The 23778-nt window shown below is 45.5% G+C and overlaps 1 protein-coding gene across 11 annotated transcripts in view; it reads left to right on the forward strand.

Moving 5' to 3' along the window:
* Window positions 1–22938, forward strand: part of ALS2 (alsin Rho guanine nucleotide exchange factor ALS2) — a 73486-nt gene extending 50548 nt beyond the window's left edge. For 8 of the 11 annotated variants that reach the window (XM_008258976.5, XM_089330055.1, XM_089330058.1 and 5 more), the window contains 17 exons: window positions 249–451; window positions 563–628; window positions 2462–2560; window positions 3433–3597; window positions 5009–5120; window positions 5689–5766; window positions 7562–7695; window positions 8589–8756; window positions 14000–14117; window positions 14865–15022; window positions 16783–16905; window positions 17327–17503; window positions 18423–18468; window positions 18669–18730; window positions 19612–19761; window positions 19981–20077; window positions 21642–22938. In XM_008258976.5, the coding sequence (XP_008257198.3) occupies window positions 249–451; window positions 563–628; window positions 2462–2560; window positions 3433–3597; window positions 5009–5120; window positions 5689–5766; window positions 7562–7695; window positions 8589–8756; window positions 14000–14117; window positions 14865–15022; window positions 16783–16905; window positions 17327–17503; window positions 18423–18468; window positions 18669–18730; window positions 19612–19761; window positions 19981–20077; window positions 21642–21680 (1995 nt within the window). In that variant the 3' untranslated portion in view covers window positions 21681–22938. Of the gene's footprint in view, window positions 1–248; window positions 452–562; window positions 629–2461; window positions 2561–3432; window positions 3598–5008; window positions 5121–5688; window positions 5767–7561; window positions 7696–8588; window positions 8757–13999; window positions 14118–14864; window positions 15023–16782; window positions 16974–17326; window positions 17504–18422; window positions 18469–18668; window positions 18731–19611; window positions 19762–19980; window positions 20078–21641 lie in introns of those variants that run through there. The other 3 variants (XM_008258979.5, XM_089330056.1, XR_007920607.3) reach the window with 2 other exon arrangements.
* Window positions 22939–23778: the final 840 nt, after the last annotated feature.

Here is a 23778-nt window from a genome sequence, read left to right on the forward strand (position 1 = left end):
AAGTGGTTTCTGCAGGACTCAAGGTCCACGATTGTATTTGATAAATTTTCATTAAACCAAAACTCTAGATTTTTAAAAAATCATTAGTTTTAAACATTTAACAGTGGCTGCCAGTCAGCAGTAAGTCATGTTTAACGAGAAAAGCAGTGAGGGACGGAAGAATGATTCACGCCGAGGAAAGCTCAGATTGAAAGCCTGCATGACGAGTCGCTGCTGTGCACTTACTGCTCCTTACTTTCTGCTCCCAGACGAAGTGGCTGCGGGCCATCAGCCAGGCCGTGGACCAGGCTCTGAGGGGGACATCTGATCTGCCACCTTACGGGAGTGGCAGTGGCGTTCAGTGGCAGGAGCCGCCCATTTCACGCAGTGCCAAGTACACGTTCTACAAAGACCCTCGCCTGAAAGATGCCACCTATAATGGGCGCTGGCTTTCAGGGAAGCCTCACGGCAGGTGAAAAGGTTTAAGGTTTCTGCCTGGGGTGAGGACGATGCCCGTTATGGAAAAGGGTCCGTTGTCCGCGACTTGGGCTGACTTGAGCTGTTCTTTGCTTGTGCACTCCAGAGGCGTTCTGAAGTGGCCCGACGGAAGGATGTATTCTGGCATGTTCAGGAACGGCTTGGAAGATGGGTGAGAAAACCGGGTCAGACGTGAGGGGGTATTCAGGTGTGGTCACCGATCACAGTATTTCCCATTCAGAGTTGCTTTTCAAACAATCAATAGACTTTGGTTTTTTATTTATTTATTTTTGTAGAAAAGCATCCATCTAGTGCATTAGGGCTTATAATGCAGATATGTGAGCGTGAGAGACTGGGCGTGTGGGGTGAAGCCTCTGATTCACCCCGAGTGAGTCATTCACCCCGATAGCAGTATGATACCAAAGTCATGTAGCCCTCCGTGTGTTCAAATGGGACTCCCTTTTATTTATTTATTTATTTATTTTAAAGGATTTATTTATTTATTTGAAAGGCAGAGTTATAGGAGGAGGGTGTGTGAGGGAGACAGATATATCAATCAATATTCCATCAGCTGGTTTACTCCTCAAATGGCTGCAATGGCCAGGGCTGGGCCAGGCCGAAGCCAGGGGCTAGGAACTCCATCCGGGATTCTCACGTGTGTGGCAGGGGCTTAAGCACTCTGGCCACCTTTCGCTGCTTTCCCAGTGCTTTGGCAGGTTCTGGATTGGAAGTGGAGCAGCCAGGGCTCACAGTGGAGCTCTTATGGGATGTCGACATTGCAGGCAGCGGCTTTACCCATTACACCGCAGTGCCAACCCCAGGACTGCTTTCTAAAATCCACTTCTCAGGGCTGGCACTGTGGTGCAGTGGATTAAAGCCATGGCCTGCAGTGCCAGCATCCCACATGGGCACTGATTATATTCAGCTCTCTGGTAATGCACCTGGAAAAGCAGTGGAAGATGGCCCAAGTGCTTGGGCCCCTGCACCCACATGGGAAACCTGGAAGTAACTCCTGGCTCCTGGCTTTGGTCTGGCCCAGACCTGACCATTGCAGCCATTTGGGGAGTGAACCAGTGGATGGAAGATCTCTGTCTCTGTCTCTCCCTCCCTCTGTCCGTGTGTGTGTGTGTGTGTGTGTGTGTGTGTCTGTCTCTCTCTCTCTCTCTCTCACTCTGCCTTTCAAATAAATAAATAGATATTTAAAAGTAAAGATAGATAGATAGATAGATAAATAAATAAAATCCGTGTCTCAGTTGGGAGGCCTGAGAGCCTGGGTACTGTCAATGGTGAGGCTGTTAAGACAGTGGTGCTCCATTTACAACAAAAGACAGAGAGAAATTCTCCTTTCAGGAGTTAGTCATGCAGAATTTCTGTGATACGTTAAAGGGGAAATCCTCTGTGTGATAGCCCACTGATGCTCTGATGACATTGGCTTTGTCATAGCTTATCGTGTCTCCTGACACTAAAGATATTCACATGAGAAATTTGTGTTAGGGAAGAAGTTTGTATCTTGTAAAGCTGTAATATATTTTACAACATAAAAAAGCTGTAGACATTGGGTGCGTAATTTTGTGTGCATATGTGATAATGTATGTTTTCTGTGAATTATTTTAATACTTTTTAATGGGTTTTTAGGATGATAAAAGACTTTAGATAATCTGAATTATAGTATTACACAGATAAGGGTGCTGGATACCTGGACTTACCTAAGGTATTGCATCTAATTAGTGACAGAGATAGGCCTGGGACACAGGTCTTCTGTTCTCACTGGACTTGGGATAAACATCTAATCTCTCAGTGTAGTGGGGTTGATGTCCTACGTCGCTAAGACTTGCCAGACAGCTCAGGTAACTGAAAGAGTTTGAACCAAGGCTCTGTCTGCCCATTTCCTGCTGTAGTAGATTTTTCCCTGCCCTCCCTGTTAAACTGCTTACAGATGTTTGTACACAAAAGATGAGTATGTCAGAAATGCATCTTCTGGTGCTTTCTTTTTTGATTGCTGTAGGTATGGGGAATATAGAATCCCACACAAGGCTCTGAACAAAGAAGACCATTATGTGGGCCACTGGAAAGAAGGAAAAATGTGTGGTCAAGGAGTCTACAGGTAATGACATTGGAAAGTGTGTTGGACTGGTCCTTTTTCTTTTTTTAATGTCATTTTAAAATATTTTTAAGCTTTTATTTATTTGAAAAGGCAGACAGAGACAGAGATCTTCCATCTGCTGGTTCACTCCCCAAATGCCTGCAACAACCAGGCCAAAGCCAGGAGACCAGAACTTAATTGGGTCTCCCATGTGGGTGTCAGGGTCCCAAGTACATGAGCCATCAGTTTCTGTCTCCCAGCGTGTATTTTCACAGGAGGCTGGAATGGGAATTGGAACTGGGATACAGGCTTCCTAAGAGGTGTCTTTACCACCAGGCCAAACAGCTCCCCCTGGTATTGCCTTTTCAAAGAACCTCTAAACTTAAATATTTATATAGCCAGGATTTTCAGGGGGTGAATTTTATTGCTTTCTAATGGCTGAAACTCTTGTATAAAGTCTTCATTTAAAGACCAACGTGAAAATACTAGGTTATTAAACTTTGTAACATACTTTAAATCATGACTTTCTCTGAGAGTCCTCTCCAGGTCTTGTCTCTAACTTTCTTACTTTTACTAATCAACTCTAATTTGAACAACACTTTCTAATTCTTCCCTCTCATTAAGAACTCATTATTTAGTTTTCACGTAAGGATGAAATATACTTTTTTTGGCCTATGCTAATACAGAATACCACCCATGACAATTTTTAACTTCCTACCCTCAATAATTCAAAAATGAGATTTTTTTTGATGGGTGAAAAATAATTGTATACACAAATAAATAAATATAGCTACCAGTGAGACTGAGTATAGTTTTAGATTTCCTAAATCATGTAGAAGTGAGCACCAGAATTCGACATGCATGTGATCTTTGTCCATTCTTTCCAACCACAGTTATGCCTCTGGTGAAGTGTTTGAAGGCTGTTTTCAAGATAACGTGCGTCATGGGCACGGTCTCCTTCGAAGTGGGAAATTGACTTCCTCCTCTCCTAGTATGTTCATTGGCCAGTGGGTGATGGATAAGAAAGCAGGATATGGTGTCTTTGACGATATCACTAGGTACAGTATTCTGCTTCCAACCTCAGAGTTTTTTGTGACAGAGGATAATGTTCCTAAACCTCTCCAAAAAGTGATAACTGTATGAAGACTGAAAATTTAACTTGACAATATTAAGGAACAAATTTTAATAAGGAACAAAGTTGTTAGACATCATTTTATCTGTTTTCTGTGGAGACAACATTAGATTACTTCTTTAGGAAATCTGGTCATTCAGAACTAACACTGGTATCATTTTCCTCCAAATTCAGCACACACAAAGCCTTAGTGGCTCAGTGAAGGTACCACATCTTGACTATATAAGGAAAATCCTGTAATGCATTCAGTAGAAAATGAGAATGCAAGGTACAGGGGACAGATGTGTTCATGCCAGCAAGCCAGCTAGCAATCCTAGTGAAATTCAAACCAAACCTTGGGGAGGAATCTAGTTTTTGTCTCCAGGTTTAGTTGGACCTGCTCTGCTTTGTACTTAATGTGTACACTTTTCTCCCTCATGTTACGAAGCACCAGCGTTTTCATAATGTGGGATTTTAAAAAAATTGCTGTTATTACTACATTCCATGATTACTAAATTTCATGATTAAACAAGTGGTTTATACTTATTTTGTCTTTTTGGTGGAGATGAGTAATATTTCTCTGAGTTTAAGTAGGTGGAAAATGAGCCTTCTTTCATGATAAGCCCCATTCCTTTCCCTCTTCTGAAGTTAGCAAAATTTTGTGAAAATTTTTAATATATTTTTAATACTGAAAGGTGGAGAAGACAGTGCTCCCATCCACTAGTTTGCTCCCCAAATGCCCAGAGGTAGGAACTCCATCTGGGTCTCCCACACGGGTGGCAGGGACCCAACTTGAACATCACCTGCTGCCTTCCAGGGTTGCCTTAGCAGGAAACAGGAATCAGACTAGAGCTGGAGCTGATGTGGGATGCGGGTGCCCAAGCAGCATCTTAACCTCTGTGCCAAGTGCCCACCCATAGTTTAGGCAACTTCTTGGGTAATAAAGACTTGTACATAGATTTGATTCTGCCTGTTAGATTCCTAGTGAAATTATTTCGAGTTGAATTCTTGGCATTTCAAAAAGCTATGTGTTTTAAAGTTTTTAAGGAAGAGGAGCAACCGGGACTAGAACCCCGGAGTGCCGGCGCCGCAGGCGGAGGATTAGCCTAGTGAGCCGTAAAGTTATTAAGGAAATACTTACCCATTTACAGATCTGTGTCAGGTAGTACAATTTTAATTCCAGGGAGCTCATTACTCTTGCTATCACAGTGCCCCGTGTTTGAAGAGACAGAAGGAACCACTTTAGCTAGAAAGATGGAACCGGTTCCAGCCCAAGGCTGATGCTTCTCCCACGTGGTGCTTGTTCTGTACCCCTCTTAATGCTTGTTATCCCAACTTTTTCTTTTGATTCTATGCAGGGGGGAAAAGTATATGGGAATGTGGCAAGATGATGCCTGTCAAGGGAATGGCGTGGTCGTCACCCAGTTTGGACTATACTATGAAGGCAACTTCCACCTTAATAAAATGTCGGTGAGTGCGGTATCGGCATGTAGTTACTTCGGCCTTTTAAAAGCTCCTATATCCTTGGCCGGCGCCGCGGCTCACTAGGCTAATCCTCTGCTTGTGGCGCCGGCACACCGGGTTCTAGTCCCGGTCGGGGTGCCGGATTCTGTCCCGGTTGCCCCTCTTCCAGGCCAGCCCTCTGCTGTGGCCAGGGAGTGCAGTGGAGGATGGCCCAGGTCCTTGGGCCCTGCACCCCATGGGAGACCAGGAGAAGCACCTGGCTCCTGGCTTTGGATCAGCACACTTTGGATCAGCACAGTGCACTGGCCGCAGCGGCCATTGTGGGGTGAACCAATGCAAGGAAGACCTTTCTCTCTGTCTCTCTAACTGTCCACTCTGCCTGTTAAAAAAAAAAAAGAAGAGCTCCTATATCTCCTATATCCTGAACTCTGAAAATAATATTTTATTAGTGTCTGCCTTCTTCCTCCTTTCCTTTTCTTTTGAGATTATGTATGGCTCTGGGGGTATGGCTGCAGGTACTCTGGCATTATTCTTCATTTTACATGTTCTGATTTGTGTTTTGTTTCTTCCACAGGGAAATGGGGTTTTACTTTCCGAAGATGATACTATCTATGAAGGAGAATTTTCAGACGATTGGACTCTTAGTGGAAAGGTTTGAAAACCAACTTTCTTCTTTCTCTCTCTATTGCATTCCTTTGCTAATGTTTCTTGGCTCTAAAACGTTTACTTAGATACCATAAAATTCACCATTTGAAAGTGTACATTTCAGCGATTTTTAGTAAATGTGCAGTTTTTTTACATCCATCACCATCCTTCAGTTTTAGACCACAATTAACCACCTGACCAGCTCTCTCCTGCCCACTCAGGGTCACTGCTGTTTGCACCTCCAGGCTGAGCTCGCACTAGTGGACTACTTCACTGTCCCCAGATTTGCCTTTTCTGAAGCTTTCCTGTGAACAGTCATCCATGTGGCCGCTGGCACCCAGCCCCTTTACTTCAGGGGGACCTTGCTCCTCCTCTGTTTTCTGAAAGACTTCATGAAGCCTCAATAACGTTTTTATTTGAATGTTTGAGGGAATTCAGCAAGCCCTGAGCATTACTTTGTGAGATTTTAAATTTCCTCTTCTTATTCGGATTTTCCGTCTCTTCTGGAAGCCGTTTTGGTAATCTGTGTCTTCCTAAGAATTCTTCTGTATTTTAAGTTACATAATTTGTTGGGATAAAATTGTTTTCTTAGTATTCATTCTCTCTTAGTCTGTTATTGCTACCATAAGAAAATACCGCAGCTGGGAAATTTATTTCTGCACAGTTCTGTAAGCTTGAAGTCCAAGATCGAGGCACCAGTATCCATGGTCTTGATCATTTGTGACTGATTGCTTCCCCCAAGGTCCCACTTCTTACTCCCACCACCGTAGGGATTAAGTCAGCAGGGACGTGGAAGGGGATATGCGTTCAAGTCATAGCACCTTCTAACCTTTCTAGGAGCAGTACCCTAGTGCACTCCTTACTTTGTGAATGCGTATCTTCTCTTTACAATTTTTTTTTGATCTGTCTAGTTGAAAGTTTGTCCATTTTGTATATCTTTTCAAAGAAACAACTTTTGGGCTCATTGATTTTTTTCCTCTATGTTTTTATTTTCTGTCTTACTGACTTCTGCTGTAAGCTTATTATCCCTTCCTCCTTCTTGGTTTGGATTTCATTTGTTCCCCTTTTTCTAACTTCATAAGCAGAATGTTAAGTTACCAATGTGAAATATTTCTATTTCCCCAGGTAGGTGTTAAGAGCTTTACATTTCCCTCTGAGTACTGCATTAGCATCACCCTATACACGTTGATCCAATGCATGTTTGTTTCATCTGTCTCACAATATTTTCTGATTTTTCCGGTGATTTTTCTTTTATTCATGAATTTTTTTAAAGATTTATTTATTTACTTGAAAGTCAGATTTACACAGAGAGAGAAGAAAGGCAGAGAGAGAGAGAGAGGTCTTCCATTCGCTGGTTCAGTCCCCAACTGGCTGCAACAGCTGGAGCTTTGCCGAGCTGAAGCCAGGAGCCAGGAGCTTCTTCCGGATCTCCCATGTGGGTGCAGGGGCCCAAGGACTTGGGCCTTCTTATGCTGCTTTCCCAGGCCATAGCAAGGAGCTGGATTGGAAGTGGAGCAGCCAGGACTCAAACATGCACCCATATGGGATGCCGGCACTGCAGGCCACGGCTTTAACCCACTGCGCCATAATACCGGCCCCATGACTTGTTTTTATACATTATTTTGGGGGCATGTGTGTATGCGTGTTTTTTTTGTTTGTTTGTTTGTTTGTTTTTTTAAGATTTGGATACTGGTAAATAGCAAATTAAAAAGGTGAACATTAACAGTGTAGTGCATTTTCTCTTGACTTTTAATTTGAAAAATACTTCTGCATCCATGTTTTTTATCTCTAACTTTACCCAGGGAACACTGACGATGCCAAATGGAGATTACATTGAAGGTTATTTTAATGGAGAATGGGGATCTGGGATTAAAATCACCGGAACCTACTTCAAACCCAGCCTGTATGAGAGTGATAAAGACAGACCCCCAGTTTTGTGAGTAACTGGTATTAATTCTGGATTAATTATTGGATGTTTGGGTTGTGTTGCTTTTAGCAAAGCTAGTTAATATTTTAAAAGCAAAGTTAAGTTTGTCAAGTTTTTTTGCTTTTTTAAACAAGGTATAACCTCCTTGAATTGTTAGCTGATGCTGCTGTGGGTAGCTAAGTCTATCGTCATCTTAGGTTAGAAATCTCAGAGCCAGATGTTTGAAATAAACGTGCCCTGTGTGAGAGCAGCCCTGCTAAAGGTGCAGGTGCCCAAGCCCACTGAACAGCATTCTTCAGTGGGCTCTCTGCAGACCTGGTTTAGAAAAGTAAAGATGAAGCCGAGGTAGCCGAGCATACCGAGTGCAGTTGTCCGGTCTGCATAACTGGGAGCAAAAGACAAAGGTGAAGTGTGTTAACGCCCGCCCCAGTTTTGGCACGTGTCTGTTTTCCTTTTCAGACAGCAGTTCTAGCTCTGTCTTTATATTTTGGTGGCATCTCAGATTCTGTGTTCTGAGAGGGCTTGATATATGTTCTGTACCATGCTTATTCTTATTTTTAGAAGCTCGTAGGTAATACATTTCACAGTGTATGTGCAACGTACAGAAAGTCCTTGCTTTACCAGCAATTTTACAAAATGAATTCTGTGGAAATGTAGGAGGCAGAGGAGTCAATTCTGATATGCTTCAGACTCAAAACAATCCAATACCCTTTAGTGTCTAATAAACGTGAATTAGCTAAGAACCATTCCTGTCAAATTTGCATAGTGTTTTAAAGAAGCACTATCAGTCTAGGCAGTTCTGGTCACGGAAACATTTTCAGTTGTACGTTAGAAAGTTTCTGTTCTTCAGAGTGATTTTGCCCAAAAGATGTGATTAGTAAAAAGTGAAATGACTTTATTAGCAGGAAGCTGGGAACACTGGCAGTGCAGGCTGATGAGAAGTGGAAAGCAGTGTTTGATGAATGTTGGCACCAGCTGGGCTGTGAGAGTCCTGGTCAAGGGGAAGTTTGGAAAGCGTGGGACAATATTGCTGTGGCCTTGACCACCAGTCGGCGTCAGCACAGGGACAGGTGAGTGAAGGCCTGCCCGGCCCCGAGCATGTTAGGGAGATGAACCTGAAAATCAGGAAATAGTTAAGGCTCACTACATTTCATTTTAAAATATGATTTAATGGAGAACTCAGTGCTGCTCTTCTGCTTCTGGGCAAGATGGAATAAGTGCACCTGCTTTGTCTTCTGTTGAACTCAACTATTAAAAATGAACAGAGGGGCCAGCACCATGGTGTAGGCTAAGCCTCCGCCTGCAGTGCCGGCATCCCATAGGGGTGCTGGTTTGTGTCCTGGCTGTTCCTCTTCCGATCCAGCTCTCTGCTATGGCCTAGCAAAACAGTGGAAGATGGCCCAAGCCTTTGGGCCCCTGCACCCGTGTGGGAGACCCAGAAGAAGCTCCTGGCTTCGGATCAGCCCAACTCTGGCTGTTGCAGCCATTTGGGGAGTGAACCAGCAGATGGAAGACCTCTCTCTCTCTCTGTCCTTTTCTTTGTCTCTAACTCTACCTCTCAAATAAATAAATAAAATCTTGGGGGGAAAAAAAACTGAACAGAACACAGGAGCAGCTATTTGTGAACTCTGAAAATTTTGAATAGGTTGACGAAGAACATCTGAATGCAAATACCACCAAGCCAGCGATGAGTTTCCTGGCTTTTTCTGATTCTGACTCAAAGAGTGCGACAAGGACTCCTAAAACTGAGAGTTGAGAATATCCATTTGATTTTCCTTCCCTACTTTGCCCCCATTCCCTTATGCCCCAGCCTCCAGGGACTTCTGTGATGGTGGTGGCTAGGGCAACCATGAACAGGTAGCTTGCAGGAGCCAAAACTTTAAGGGAGTGGAAACTTTTTCCCCTTTGCTGTATCCTGAGGCCCAAGAGGCTGGGCCACTACTTTATTGGCCTTTCTGTATTCTACTTGCTGGCCCTAGACATGGGTGGTTTCTGTCCAACAGATCTAAAAGAGCAGTTGCAAGAACTAGAAAATACCTGGAAGGTAATAGAGACAGAGGAGTTCTGGGAAGCAATCCCTTGCACTTACCAACTCCTGGCCTCACCCCAGACCCACATAGACTAAGATTAAATTCTAATTAGTCTACCAAAGACTTTGAGAACTGAGCTAACTGGTCGACCTGCACTCAGGTCGCAGACGGACCATTGTCATACACTTATGAACAGACCTAAATAAGGCTGCAGAGGCTTTGAGAAGTGAGCTGACGGTGGAACCACAGCTCACAGAAGACTGAAACGAAAACATCAGCTGTCTTCAGAGGCTTCCAAGATCACTTACGCATTCAGTGATTCACCAGAAGGACTCTACAACTCAACAGAGCTGATCTCCCAAGGAAAGTTAACGGCAACACGGAAAGGCACAGAGCCAGGTCCTAAGGGCAGGAGACATGCAGAGTCTGGAGGTTTCTGTGCGTGAAGCTTCCCTTGTTCTTTCCATTCTGTGGGGCATCACCAAGAGCACAGTCTCCTCCCAGCACTAAAAATGCAGCCACACATGTGCAGTGTTTCTCTCCAGGAAAGCCCATTAAAACTCAGTGCCCAAGATTTTTATTGGAGGCTGATTATGTAGGCTCCCTGTGCCTGGCAGTTAGCAAACTTCCATAGTTCTGGAATGAGCATTTAGCCTAGCAGCTGACTTGGGATGCCTGTGCCTGTGTCCCAGGTTGTTGTCACTGGGTTTGATTCCTGGTCCTGGCTCATGACTCCAGCTTCCTGCTAATGTGCACCCTGAGAGGCAGCAGTGATGGCTCAAGTATTCAGGTTCCTGCCACCATGTGAGAAACCCAGACTGAGTTCCTGAGTCACAGCTTCACCCGCTAACCAGCCCCCTCCTTGCTGTGCAGGTCTTCAGGGCAATGAACCAGCAGATGGGAGTTCTCTTTCTATTTCCCTGTCTCTCAGATGAGTAAATAAAATTTTAAAAGTCCACAATCCCAGAAGGAAAGCAGATGTTGACCATAAATCACATTACTAATACCATCTATGAGCAACACGACACCCTTATCAGTTAGGGGATGTTTCCTATCAGTGTAGGGAACTTACAGCAAGCTTAGTTCCCAGGCACCAACCAAGGGTCAGTCTTCAAAGTAGGGCCTTCTAAAGATAACAGTTTAAACCTGCTGTGTTTACTCTTTTATGCAAGTCACCATTCTTATAGGATATAAACAGAACTGAAAGTCTCATAACATAATGCTAAATATGTTTAGCATATCAATGAAAATTACTCAGCAAACAAAAAACCTTGAAAAAACTCCTTTGGTGGAAGACAATCAACAGACATCAATGATGAGATGATGGAGATGTTGGAGTTGGCTCAAAATGCTCAGATGAGCAATTTCAAGCACCCTTGAAACAGATATTAAACCAACAGGATCAGCAGAGAACTAGAAAATTTAAGGAAGAACCAAATTGAAATGTTAGTTAAAAATACGATAACCAAAATAACTCTGTGAACTCAGTAGCAGATAGAGCTACCAATGGAAAGTCAGTGAACTTGAAAATATGTCAGTAGAAATTATCCAGTCTGAACAACAGAAAGGAAAAGCATGGGGAAAAAAAGCAAACAGGGTCTCGAGGACTTGTGGGTCTCTGTGTTCTTAGAATTCCAGAAAAAGGAGAAAGTATATGGGATCGAACATTTTTTGAAGAAATAATGGTTGAAAACACCTCAAGTTCTTTTTTTTCTTTCTTTAAGATTTATTTATTTTATTTGACAGTCAGATTTACAGAGAGAAGGAGAGGCAGAGAGAGAAGTCTTCCATCCACTGGTTCACTCCCCTAATGACCACAATGGCCAGAGCTGAACCAATCCAGAGCCAGGAGCTTCTTCTGGGTCTCCCATGTGGGTGCAGGGGCCCAAGGACTTGGGCCATCTTCTACTGCTTTCCCAGGCCATAGCAGACAGCTGGATTGGAAGTGGAGCAGCCAGGACTTGAACCAGTGCCTGTTTGGGATGCTGGCACGTAGGCGGTAGTTTTACCCGCTGTGCCACAGCGCTGGCCCCAACACCTCAAGTTTATTAAAGGATATGAACCTATAGTTTTAAGAAGCTGAGCAAACCCCATCCTGGAAAAAATTAAAGCTATTCATGAACAGATGCATCACATTCAAATTCAGAGATAAAGATCTCGAAAGCAGCTAAAGAAAAATGATGCATTGCACAGAGGGAAAGAGTTATTCAAGCCACCGTATGTTTCTCACCAGAAACCTTGGAGGCCAGGAGGAAGTGGCACAGCAGTTTCAAAATGCTGAAAGAAAAGTTACAGGTGTACCTTTTTCTTCTTCTTTTTGTCTTTCTTTCCTTGGTTTCTCCTTTCTTCTTCCTCTACTTTTTTCTCATCTGCCTGCCTTCAGGTTGCCCTGTTTAACTGCCAGCATCACTTAGCATTTGTACCTAAGGACCTTACAGCAAAACCTCTTAACAAACTTTTAAGTGTAATTCTAGGTAATGGTTTATTTGAGCTATTCCTTTATTGTTAAAAGATCAAAGAGCTTACTTTGTTGATCATACGTGTAACTGCATTCACTTGGCTTTTGAAATCGGTTTTATGCTGATTTTCTTTACACATGTCAGTAATACTTAGGAATTAAAAAAATAAAACTCAGCAGTTATGCATTTATTCAGACTGTAAATTTTTGTTCTAAATGATTAAATGTTCTAGTTTTCTAAATGTTACCAAAGTCTTTGAATAAATTCTTAATTTTAAAATAATTTTAATATACTAAAGCATAATACAGTTACATAGAAATTAAATGGTAGAGATTGAAAAATATTTTAGGAGCTTTAAATACCTCACAGTCAAATGTAACAAATAATTGTTATTCTAGCCTAGAGAGATTAGTCTAGTTTCCATCTAATTGAATATATCAAAATTAATATTTCAGGTAAACCAAATATCTGCTAATTTCTATTGCTCTGTGTGTGTGTGTGTGTGTGTGTTTTAAGAAATTAGATACAGAGGCCAGCACTGCGGCTCACTAGGCTAATCCTCCGCCTGTGGTGCCGGCACACCCGTTTCTAGTCCTGGTTGGGGCACCGGATTCTGTAAGAGAACATCTTGGCCGGTGCCCTGACTCACTAGGCTAATCCTCTGCCTGCAGTGCCGGCACCCTGGGTTCTAGTCCCAGTTGGGGCGCTGGGTTCTGTCCCAGTTGTTCCTCTTCCAGTCCAGCTCTCTGCTGTGGCCCGGGAAGGCAGTGGAGGATGGCTCAAGTGCTTGGGCCCTGCACCCACATGGGAGACCAGGAGGAAGCACCTGGCTCCTGGCTTCGGATCTGCGCAACGCTGGCTGTAGCGGCCATTTGGGGGGTGAACCAATGGTAGGAAGACCTTTCTCTCTGTCTGTCTGTCTCTCTCTCTCTCACTGTCTAACTCTGCCTGTCAAAAAAAAAAAGAAATTAGATACAAAAAGAAGTGCCCCCCCCATCTGTGATATACAGTAATCGCTTACTGTGTTTCATTCATGAAGTACATGATTGTCACCTTCTACTCTTTCCATCCATGGATGAAGTAGAATCTCCCAGATCCAGTTAAAGCAGTGGGCTGGTTGTGTGTGGTGCCGATGGGCAGTCCTCTCAATACAGCCCGTCAGTGGAGAGCTCATCACTTTAGCCCTTGGTGAACTTGTTAGGTGTTTCTGAGAAGTGAGGATGAATGGACCTTTATTTTCTTTTGAAACCTAAAATACAGTGATCATGGTTGTGCATTTAAGCTTCTGGTTGGCTGTCGTGTAGAGGTAGAGTGCTGTTACCTGGTGCTCGTGTGGCTCCCTCTCACTAGTAGGTGTTGTTTCTTAGCCTCTGTCCAAGGCGTCACTCTACCTCTGATGCGCTTCCCTTGCTGCCTGTCGGGGAGTCCTCGTCATCTCCCTGCTTCGTGAGCTCCTCTTCATTTCTTCCCTGCCCTTTGGTTTGTCCCCCTTGTCCCCTACCTGTCGTGACATGGAGAGGTCTGTCAGTTTTCTCCTCAAGCTACTGTCATAGCACTTCCTAGCACTGTGTTTAGATTGGGGCAAAACCTTCGTTAATTCATTGTTGTCGGTACAAAGTCCTCTTCGGTGCTGTTTGGAATGAATGTTATGTACACTGGGTGCCTCACAGCAAGTCTGTTCGCGTTTTTGAGCGTGTTTGGGGCCACACTGTGCTGGCTGCTGCACTCCATCCTTAGTGGGTGACTGCGGTTCAGGTGCATGTCTGTACTTACCTTGCTTTCTTGATGGGAAATCCATCTTAGGCTTCCTTTCCGTTTTTGTAGCCCGGAAATACTAAGTCGTTCACAGACTCAGACACTAGAGAGTTTGGAATTCATTCCACAGCATGTTGGTGCCTTCTCTGTGGAGAAATATGACGACATCAAGAAATACTTAATAAAGGTAAGCCGGAGTTAAAGTTACATTGGTCATGTGATGCAACTGTCACAGTAAATCACTCAAGTCTACTTGGAGCTTAATGTTCCCGTCATCCTAGTCTGTCTCTAATTTCTTTCTTGCTTTCTTTTTTCTTTTTTCTAATTCTCTGACCACCAAGATCACAGTTCTGCATGAAGATTGTCCCATTGTTAGGACAGAACTTTGGAAATTTCACAGTATCAAGGGTTTTTTTTTTTTTGAGAATTAAGATTAGAGTTTAAAATGGCTCCTTGTTAGGAACATCAGCAGACTAGAGGAGGTATAATTAAACCATGCTGCCTTGCCCCTTGAAAATGCTCTTCCTCAGCCCTGTAAGCTGAGCCATGCTTTGGGGGTGCAGAAAGGGTGTGATGAGAAGCCGTGGGGACTGGAGTTTAACCCACAGCAAGATCCATAGGGGTTTCGTGAAGTTTGACGTCTGTGATAATCTTTCCTTGAGTGGCAGCTCACAGCAGCACTTCTGCAGCTGTTTTCCTGAGATGTTAAAGGAATTCTTTGATTTGGAAAATTAGGAACTCTAACTTCACATGATTCGGGTAGACTTGGTACTTTCAGAAAAGTTAAAGCACTGCATTTGAATTTGTCTGATCGAAAAACTTGACTCCCGACATTTTGAAAAACGTGTGCTGTTCATGAGCTCATCAGTCCCCAATTGCTGAGCTGTTTCTGCTGCTGGTGCACAGACTGATGGCAGTGCCTCTCCCTGCTCAGGCCTGCGACACTCCCCTGCACCCCCTGGGCAGGCTCGTGGAGACCCTGGTGGCAGTGTACAGAATGACCTATGTGGGCGTGGGAGCCAACCGCCGGCTACTACAAGAGGCCGTGAAGGAGATTAAGTCCTACCTGAAGCGAATTTTCCAGCTGGTGAGGTAAGATGTCTTCTGTGTCTAGCAGCTGTGGGCTACTGGTCCATGCTAATGCTCGGCTGTCTTCACTCTGAACTTAGAGAGTACAACTCCGTGAGCAATTCTGAGAGCTCCCCTTTATCGCAGAAGTTGTTCATCCAGAAAATGATTTCATGCCACAGGTCCTCAAATACATTAATAATGAAAATATTCTTAATTTATGTGATGCCCCAAGCTTAAAAAAAAAAGATGAGACTTAGCCCTTGTTACCTCTTTCCTTCTATATGTTTCTTACTCATTAAATGTAACAGAGGTTAAAATGTTTGTTCAATCCTAGTTTTGGTATGAAACATAATTGTATTCTTATTTGGATTTAATCTCCAGGCAAAATTGTATCTCTAAAACCTAACCCCAGGGTGTATAAAGTTCTATATATTGGGTTGTGCTGAGTGTTTATGTCCTGTCCTTTGACAACAGTATCATGCATACTTATTCAACTGGGATTTATTGAGTGCTGTTATGTTAGTCACTATTCAAGGTTCTGGAAGGATTTATCCACTAACAAAGCTGCCACCACCCCTACCTGCCCCCCACCCCCCCCCAAAAAAAAAAAGAAAAAACCAAGCAAGTAATCTGAGGGACAGGGTAAACAAATCAAGTGTGTGCTAGATGGTGACGGGTGCAAGAGGATGGAGCTGGGGAAGATGCTGCTGTTCTAAATAGAAGGTCAGGGAAGCCAGACCAATACGCGGGCATTTGAGCAGAGACCTGGAAGAAGGCAATTAAATGAGCCAGTGCCCATCTTCGGGAGGAGACGGCTCCAGGTGGCGAGCACATTGGAGCTTGTGTGACACAGGATCTCTTCACTGGATTTAAGCCAACAAGTAGATGCTTGTATTCAGCTAGTAATACAAAAGTTTAATAACTTTGTCCCGGAAGATTCCTTAGATTTTTAATTTCAAAACTGATAAAAAAACATTAGGAAGTGTTTGGGGTTTCAAGGGAGCAATGGAAAGATCACCTGGCTGGGGTGTTTCAGCTCTGACTTTAGCTAGCTGCGTATAATGAAAATGAGTTTCCTAGCCTTTTTTAGTTATCCCAACTATTAGGACAGAGGGAATATCTGGTATAAGCCTACAAAAATAGAGAAGATACAAGCCACCTTTAAAGGGTCAAGATTAAAGTCTGTAAAAATAGGCTTATTTATAATATAGCATACAAGCATACACGAAACCAGAGATAAAATCTAGGGTAAAGATCCAAATCTAAGGGGAAAGAAATTCTCAACACTTTAGCTACTTGGGCATTTAAAGAATTAATTGTGAAACTTTGATCTTTTTGAAAATTTAAAATTTTACTTTGAATATTCTACAATTTACTTAACCATTTTATCTTAATGTTGGGCATTTAAATAGGTTCCACTGGTCTTTGCTTATATTCTGAGAGTAATGGTTTGTGCTCAGAGGCAATAGAGACTGACCTTGGGTGAGACTTTCCAGTAAGAAACACATATGGATAGAGAGCAGAAGTCTCCATTCCTAGTAAGTTGACAGAAAGACCACAACACCTGAAGATTCTTATGTGGTATTACCCGTTAGCTGCACTGTTAATTTTATCCTGTAAGAAACGTCAGTGAAGAATCTCAGGGATTAAAATACTGCGTTGATAGCAAAGTTCCCTTGCACTGGTCCTTAAATGAGCTAGCTAACGGACATGAGTTTTATTCTCAGTTCCGCCACTCTGGAGGTGTGATGGTCCCATTCCATTTTTCCATGATTCCTTAGGTTCCTATTCCCTGAGCTTCCTGAAGAGGGCAGCACAATTCCTCTCTCCGCTCCCCTGCCTACCGAAAGGAAATCCTTTTGCACTGGGCAATCAGATTCCAGATCTGAGTCACCGGAACCAGGGTAAGCGGAGTGGAGATGGAGAAGGAAGGGGGTGAGGACTGGGGAATCTCATCCCGAGAGGCCCACGGGTGAGTTGTTTTCTCTAGCTCTAGTGAGCTCATTCCCGAAAGGGCGCAGTGGAGCGGGGGATCTGTGTTAGCTGTGCCGCAGGACAGCAGCAGGTGAGCAGAGGGCACAATGTGGGCCAGAAACGCCTCAAGGAAGTGGGCGTAACGGGGGGCTGGGTCAGTGAGGTCCGAATGCGTGAGCAGAATTCACGGTTGGTTGAAGAGAAAACCCCAGTGCCGTGGTAAACCTCCTCGGTGCGGAGAGAAGAACTCCCCATGTCTCCCCCTGACCCTGAGAACCCGAGGCGCCATTTGTGATTCCGAGATGAGCTCTGACGCGAATGGTCCTCCCCTCCCACGCCCGTGTGTTGCAGGTACGTGGTCACGAGTTCTGGGTTAGTGCTGCCCGTGCTGCTGCCTCGGCTCTACCCGCCGCTCTTCATGCTCTACGCTCTGGACAACGACCGCGAGGAAGACGTGTACTGGGAGTGTGTCCTGCGACTGAATAAGCAGCCCGACCTGGCGCTGCTGGGCTTCCTCGGGGTGCAGAGGTGAGCACGGGCGTCCTAAGAGGGGGCACTGTGGACCTGCCCCGCACTTCTCTTCTTACTTAGGAGAGGGTGATGCTTCCTAATCTGGATGTCTGAGACTACTTGGAGGTTAGGATGAAACCTGCTCCTTCTTCGGAATGCGTGATTCATGTTTACATATGAATTCAGCATGAGTCACATCACCTGTGGCTTTATGTTTGTTTAAAGCAAACAATGTACGCACTCTTTGGTATTCTTCCTCCTTCTCTTGCCTTCATCTCATCTGTAACTTTTAATTAAAGCTCTTTGAAGTACTCTTTTTATTGTAAGACACTATTTCTTGTTACTCCAGAGCGGGGGTGGGCAACAGCCAGCCCGTGAGCTGTAGGAAGCCCATGAAGGCATTTGGCCTGGCCCTGCCAAGGCACCCGCAGGTGGGACTCAAAATTCAGTACATCCACCGCAGGCTTATTTTATCATTATTAATACCCGAATGGCCTTTGGCAGGAGCAATGCCTTGCCCCTCCCCCTCCCCGCCAATGCTGATCGATTGTGCTTTGTTTCTAGTGTGTTGATAAAGCTGACCCTCCCCTCAACCAGTAATTACACGTTTGTGCTGTCAGAACAAAGTAAAGAAGCCTTAGCTGGAAGGGGCATTTTTCAGTGAAACAACTTAGTGAGATAAAACTCCTGGATGGATTTTGGGCAGTGTTCGCTAACCCTTGTGGTGTAGATGTATTGGAGTGTAGAATGAGAAACCCTTTAGGAATATGACAGAAACTCTTAAATTGTGTCTGGAATATCTATTAAAACTTCACCTCTCTGTGGAGCACTGATTCTTAATGGGGCCAGGGCAGCCAGTGCGGCTGTCAGTTGTTTTTGTGGGCATTCATCTACCATCAGTCACAACCTACAGTAATATTTATGGATTCCATTGTAGGAAATTTTGGCCAGTGACCTTGTCGATCCTTGGAGAGAGTAAAAAGGTACAGTAGTGATTACTTTCCTCAGCAAATGTACTTTTCTTTGGTGCGAAAGATTCGAGATGGCAAAAGTTCGTGTTTTATTTGGGTAGAACGCACCGCACTGTGCTGGTGTCGGTTGCTCTGCCACTGACACCATGGATTTTACTGTTGTTGCAAAAGACAGCTGTCTTCATTGACCCCCACGGGTTCCCTTTCTGCAGGTTTTACCAACCACAAAAGATGCTTGTTTTGCGTCAGCAGTGGAATGTCTGCAGCAGATCAGGTAATCCCCGATTTGTTGAAAAATCACCCAAATCAAAGTGGGGGTTAATCTATTAAGATATTAATAAGCTCTCAGCTTTACCTAAGCGCCAGAGGGTGTCAAGTGCAGCCTGCAGGTCGGAGGGGCTCCCAGGAGGCATCTGGGTGGTCTTTCCGGCAGGCAGCCCTTCCCTTGTATTCTCCTTTCCCTTTGTAAAGATTGGTTTGTTTGAAAGGCAGAGTGACAGCAGCAGAAACAGATCTTCCATCTGCTGGTTCAGTCCCAAGATGGTTGCTACTGCCAGGGCTGAGCCGGGCCAAAAGTCAGGAGCCTGTGACTCCATCCGGGCCTCCCACAGCGGTGCAGGGGTCCATGTGCTCAAGTCATCATCCAGCGCCTTCCCAGGCGCATTAGCAGGGAGCTGGGTTGGAAGCTGGACAGGGGGGACGGGAACCAGCACTGCAATTTGGGGTGCCCGCGTGGCAGTGGAACTGGCTGTGCCACAGCGCTGGCCTCCGTTTCCATCTTCAGAGGGCCAGGGAGCCCATCCAGGCACTTCATCCGTATAATCCAGTCTTTAGCCAGACGGGAATTACACAGACATGTCCCTCAGAAAATAGCACGTGCTGGGAGAATGAGGTTCTGCCTGGATCCAGAAGCTGACGTGTGACGTGTGCCTCCTTCCCTTCCCTGTGAACTGCGACGGGTGTGGGCGCAGGTGCGGGCACTCCTGGGTCACAGAGGCCATCCCCCACCTCCCACCCCCACTGCCCGTGTGCCTGCGGTCTCCACTGTCAGGCCCATGAGCCCCAGGCAGGGACGTTGTCAGCAGTGATCGAGAAGTGGCTTGAGACAATCACAGGAGCCCTTTCTCATCTTTCTCATTTATGTTCGAACGGCAGCACGACATTCACCCCATCAGACAAACTGAAGGTCATACAGCAGACCTTCGAAGAGATCTCGCAGAGCGTCCTGGCCTCGCTCCAGGAGGACTTCCTGTGGTCCATGGACGACTTGTTCCCTGTTTTCCTGTACGTGGTGCTGCGGGCCAGGTGAGCGCCTTCCTGATGCCCCTTAGTGGGCGGTCGTGTCAGCGGGTCTGCTCTGCCTCCTCTGAGCTGACGAGGGGAGTCCTCTCCCACGAGAAAAAGTCCGCTCCTCTGATCCCCTTCCAGCGCGGCGCCGCCCCGCCCCGTTGAGCCGTTCGGCCTTCTCCCAGCAGAGGAGAGGAGGAGGGTGGACATGTGAGCGTCTCCTTTTCTTTCGGGCAGGATCAGGAACCTGGGCTCTGAGGTGCACCTCATCGAGGACCTCATGGACCCGTACCTTCAGCACGGGGAGCAGGGCATCATGTTCACCACCCTGAAGGTGAGTGTGGCCAGGGTTCCCGGTGGCGTCGAAGTCCGCCCGCCCTCGGCCTCGGCGGCGCCTGTCACGAACCCCTTTGGTCCTCGGGCAGGATATCCGGGCAGACATTCTTACACGCCTTTAGGGCTCCCGCGGGTGGGAGTTTAAACAGGGGTGGGGAAGCTTTGTTCTGCCAAGGGCCGTGTGCATATTTATAACATGACAGGGGCCACACGATGTGAGCAACCTAAAAACCAGCCTGTTGTAGGTGAGCTCACTATCAAGTCCCTTCTGTGGTTGCCTTGGCGAGGCCAGACCAGATGATTCCGTGGTCTTACGTGGCCCGCGGGCTGGACATTCCCCACCCCGGTTTAAAACATGCTGAGAAAGTAGGTTAAGTCAGTTGCGCTTCAGAACACTAAAGCAAGCTCTTCTTCCTGTCAGTTGATCTTTCGGTTTGTTACAAAGGCTTACGCTTACGTCAGTGATTATAACTCTAGAAAGGATTCTTAGCGTCCAGAAAGTTCTCAGCAGTAGTTATTAGAAATAAGGTAAAACCATCAGGCAGTATGTAAGTAACAGATTCGAGATCTGTCTTCTTTCTGTTGTCCGGTGTGTACTGTGAAAGGTTACAGACAAGGTCCTCTATCCGGGTGCCCTCTAGGGGTTCTTAGGAGTCGCTTCCATTTTCTTCCTCGGAAGAGCAGCACAGAGGGAGACTAGGCTCTGCCACTTAGTAGAGTGTTGTAGAACTACAATAGTTAAGGTAACAAAGTATGTTACTATCATAGGAACAGATATCCGAAAGAAAAGGATCAGCCCATTATAGACAGTATTATAATAAAAATTTCACATAAAAACAGAAACATCAAAATAGAAGAGAGGACTTATGTTTTGATTGTTTGTTTTTAAAGATTCATTTATTTGAAAGGGTTGCAGAGAGAGAGAGATAGAGATCTTCCATCTACTGGTTCACTCTCCACTCTCCACATGGCCACAACAGCCAGGGCTGGGCCAGGTCAAAGCCAGGAGCTTCATCCAGGTCTCCCACATGGGTGCAAGGGCCCAAGCACTTGGGCCATCTTGTGCTGCTTTCCCAGGCGCATTAGCAGGGAGCTGGACTGGAAGTGGAGCAGCCGGGACTCAAACTGGTGCCCATATGGGATGCCAGCGCTGCAGACAGCAGCTTTGCCCACTACACCACAAAACCGGCCCCAAGAGAGGACTTATTAATACATGGTGAAGCAAACTATTGTATACTGCATTATCACTTTTGGAGGAAGGATGTGGATTAAAGGAATTAATTGAAAACATTGTATCAGACACCTAGTAAAAAAGATGGGGTTTTGTTTGAAATTTGGAGGGCAAACCTATGGTGTTTTTATCTATGCTCATTACACAGCTAGGCAAGAAATGTAGCCATTGGATGGGGGCCTGGCACTGGAGCAGCAGGGAACAGTGAACGCAGCTGGGTTTGTGGGGCCCTCGGTGCTAACGCGGGTTAGGCTTGCTTTTGTCCCACGTGCATTGCTCTGTTTCCAGTTTCTTTCCAAGTAAACTTGGACTTGTTTTGGACTTTTTTCAGGCCTGTTACTACCAGATCCAGCGTGAGAAGCTTAACTAGGCTGCATGACAGCTTGAACACGGGATTATCTGCTCTGACAGTGCGATCGCACCAGCTGGAGCCTCCTTCGCGGCAGAGAGCAGGTGGAAGTTGGAAAGGACGTTGTGCTATTTCAGTTGTCGTTTCTGAGCCTTACCAGTAATCACAGCCCTGAGGCCGGCTGGGGGCGGGGGGTGCGGGGGGGAGACTGAGTAGTTTAAAGGGAGGATGGAAAAGGTGGTAGACAGCCGTGAAACCAGCCCTTGGCCCGTGTTAAGTTCCCGACCTACCACACATCCCGTATTTGGAAAAAGAGGCAGTAAGGGCACATCAGTGCCACGGAGCTGGAAGAGAAGTTCCCGGCGTGGCTTCTTACATTAAAGGAGTTGATGAGTATTTTTGAGTTTCTGGTTTGCCTGAACCCATCTGCAGTTACCCCAGGTCCCTTTGCAAGGGCCAGACTGTACTGGACAGCATAGCAGCCACGCTATGCCTTCCTGAATCCTGCCCTATCCCGTGTGCAGCACGCTTCGCTGAGGGAGGGGAGAGATGAACTTTCAAACTGCAGATTTAACGTTTGTGAAGCTTTTCTACCAGGGTAGTCATGATGGGAGTGGTTCCGAGCAGTGGCTACAACGGCCTGACCCCCCCATACGTAGACTGCATCCAAGAACATAGGAAGTGTGGCTTTTCCTTCCTCCCTGTGCTGCACGGAGTGAATACACTGGAATCCCAACGCTGCCAGGGTGCTGCACACGTGTCCACGCACGAAGGCCGTGTCCCGAGGCCCGCTCACGCTTGCAGGCTGTGTTGTGGAGCAGGGCTGAAGATTGGGAAAGACGGAAGCAAAGACTCGCACGGTCGCAGCCTCGTGCCGTGGGTCTCCCCACATTACCTCGCACTGAACTCACGGACGGGAAGTCAAAGCAAGGAAGCAAGCTTTGAGCGCCTCCCATCTCACAGGTGTTGTGGCTCCTCGACATTTTAGGGTTTTGCTTTTTTTTTAAACATGCCGTATTTGTATTGTCCTGTCAGTTTACACTGTCACACTGGGAGTCACACTGGGAGCTGTTTCAGGTCACAGGTGCTCCCCTCGTCTCATCTCCACTCCACGGTGAGCGTTCGCGCGAAGTGACTCAGCAGACGTTCATGACATTGGAAAAGGATCATGGGTTCCGCTCTACTTTATAATCAAGATAAATGTTCGTTAAACACTGTTTCGGAGTGGTGGCTGTAATGGAACAGCAGTTTTCGTAATAAAAGATGTTGATCTTTCTGAGCTTGTTGTATGATTGCAGAGCAAACGACCCAGGGCAGCCTGGACAGCGAAAGGAAACCAGGCTTAGTATTTCTTTTGCCCACGTTGTAATTCATGCCTCTCTGTTCTGGGCCCAGAGGTGCCTGGTGGGTATTAGAGCGTGCCCTCTGTCTTCTCCAACACCCTCCCCCCTCCTCTCTCTAAAATAAACACAAACTGATTCATAGCACCTTTGCTGACACAGAATAAATTAACTTTCCAATCAAACAGCCTAAGGACAAGCGTCGTCAGGAACTCTATTAGTCCTTTAAATCAGAGGCCTAGTTTCATTGGTGCTAGTTATTTTTCCCCCTCTCCTAAACCGTCAGGCAAGGGAGAAGTAGGAGTTTAAAATTCTGGCTAGGGGCCGGCGCTGTGGCCTGGCTGGTTGAGCTGCTGCCTGCAGTGCTGGCACCCATATGTGCACCAGTTCAAGTCATATCACTTGGCAGGGGAGGGGTAGTGGGGGTTCTTTTAAGGGTACTTTAAGAAGCTCCTGGAAAGTGGAATTAAAAGATAAATTTGTTTTGGTGCAAAAAATATTGAAATCCATACATATGATGGGGTCTTCAAAAAGTCCTTAGAAAATGTGTATTATGAAAAACCTTTGCATTGATTTCAATGGTTTTTGCACTAAAATAAGTCATTTTTTCCATTCTTCCATGAACTTTTTGAAGTACCTTCAAATACAGGAATGGACAAATAAAACCTTTGTCCATTTCAGCCAAATGTGCCTACTAAGAAATTCTTAAATGGTGACCAGCTGCCTTAGTTTTTTTTTGTTTGTTTGTTTGTTTTGTGTAAGATTTTATTTATTTGAGA

The sequence above is a fragment of the Oryctolagus cuniculus genome, chromosome 3 (genome assembly GCF_051225735.1).
Source record: "Oryctolagus cuniculus isolate XC-2025 breed Fujian yellow rabbit chromosome 3, ASM5122573v1, whole genome shotgun sequence".
Lineage (NCBI taxonomy): Eukaryota > Metazoa > Chordata > Mammalia > Lagomorpha > Leporidae > Oryctolagus > Oryctolagus cuniculus.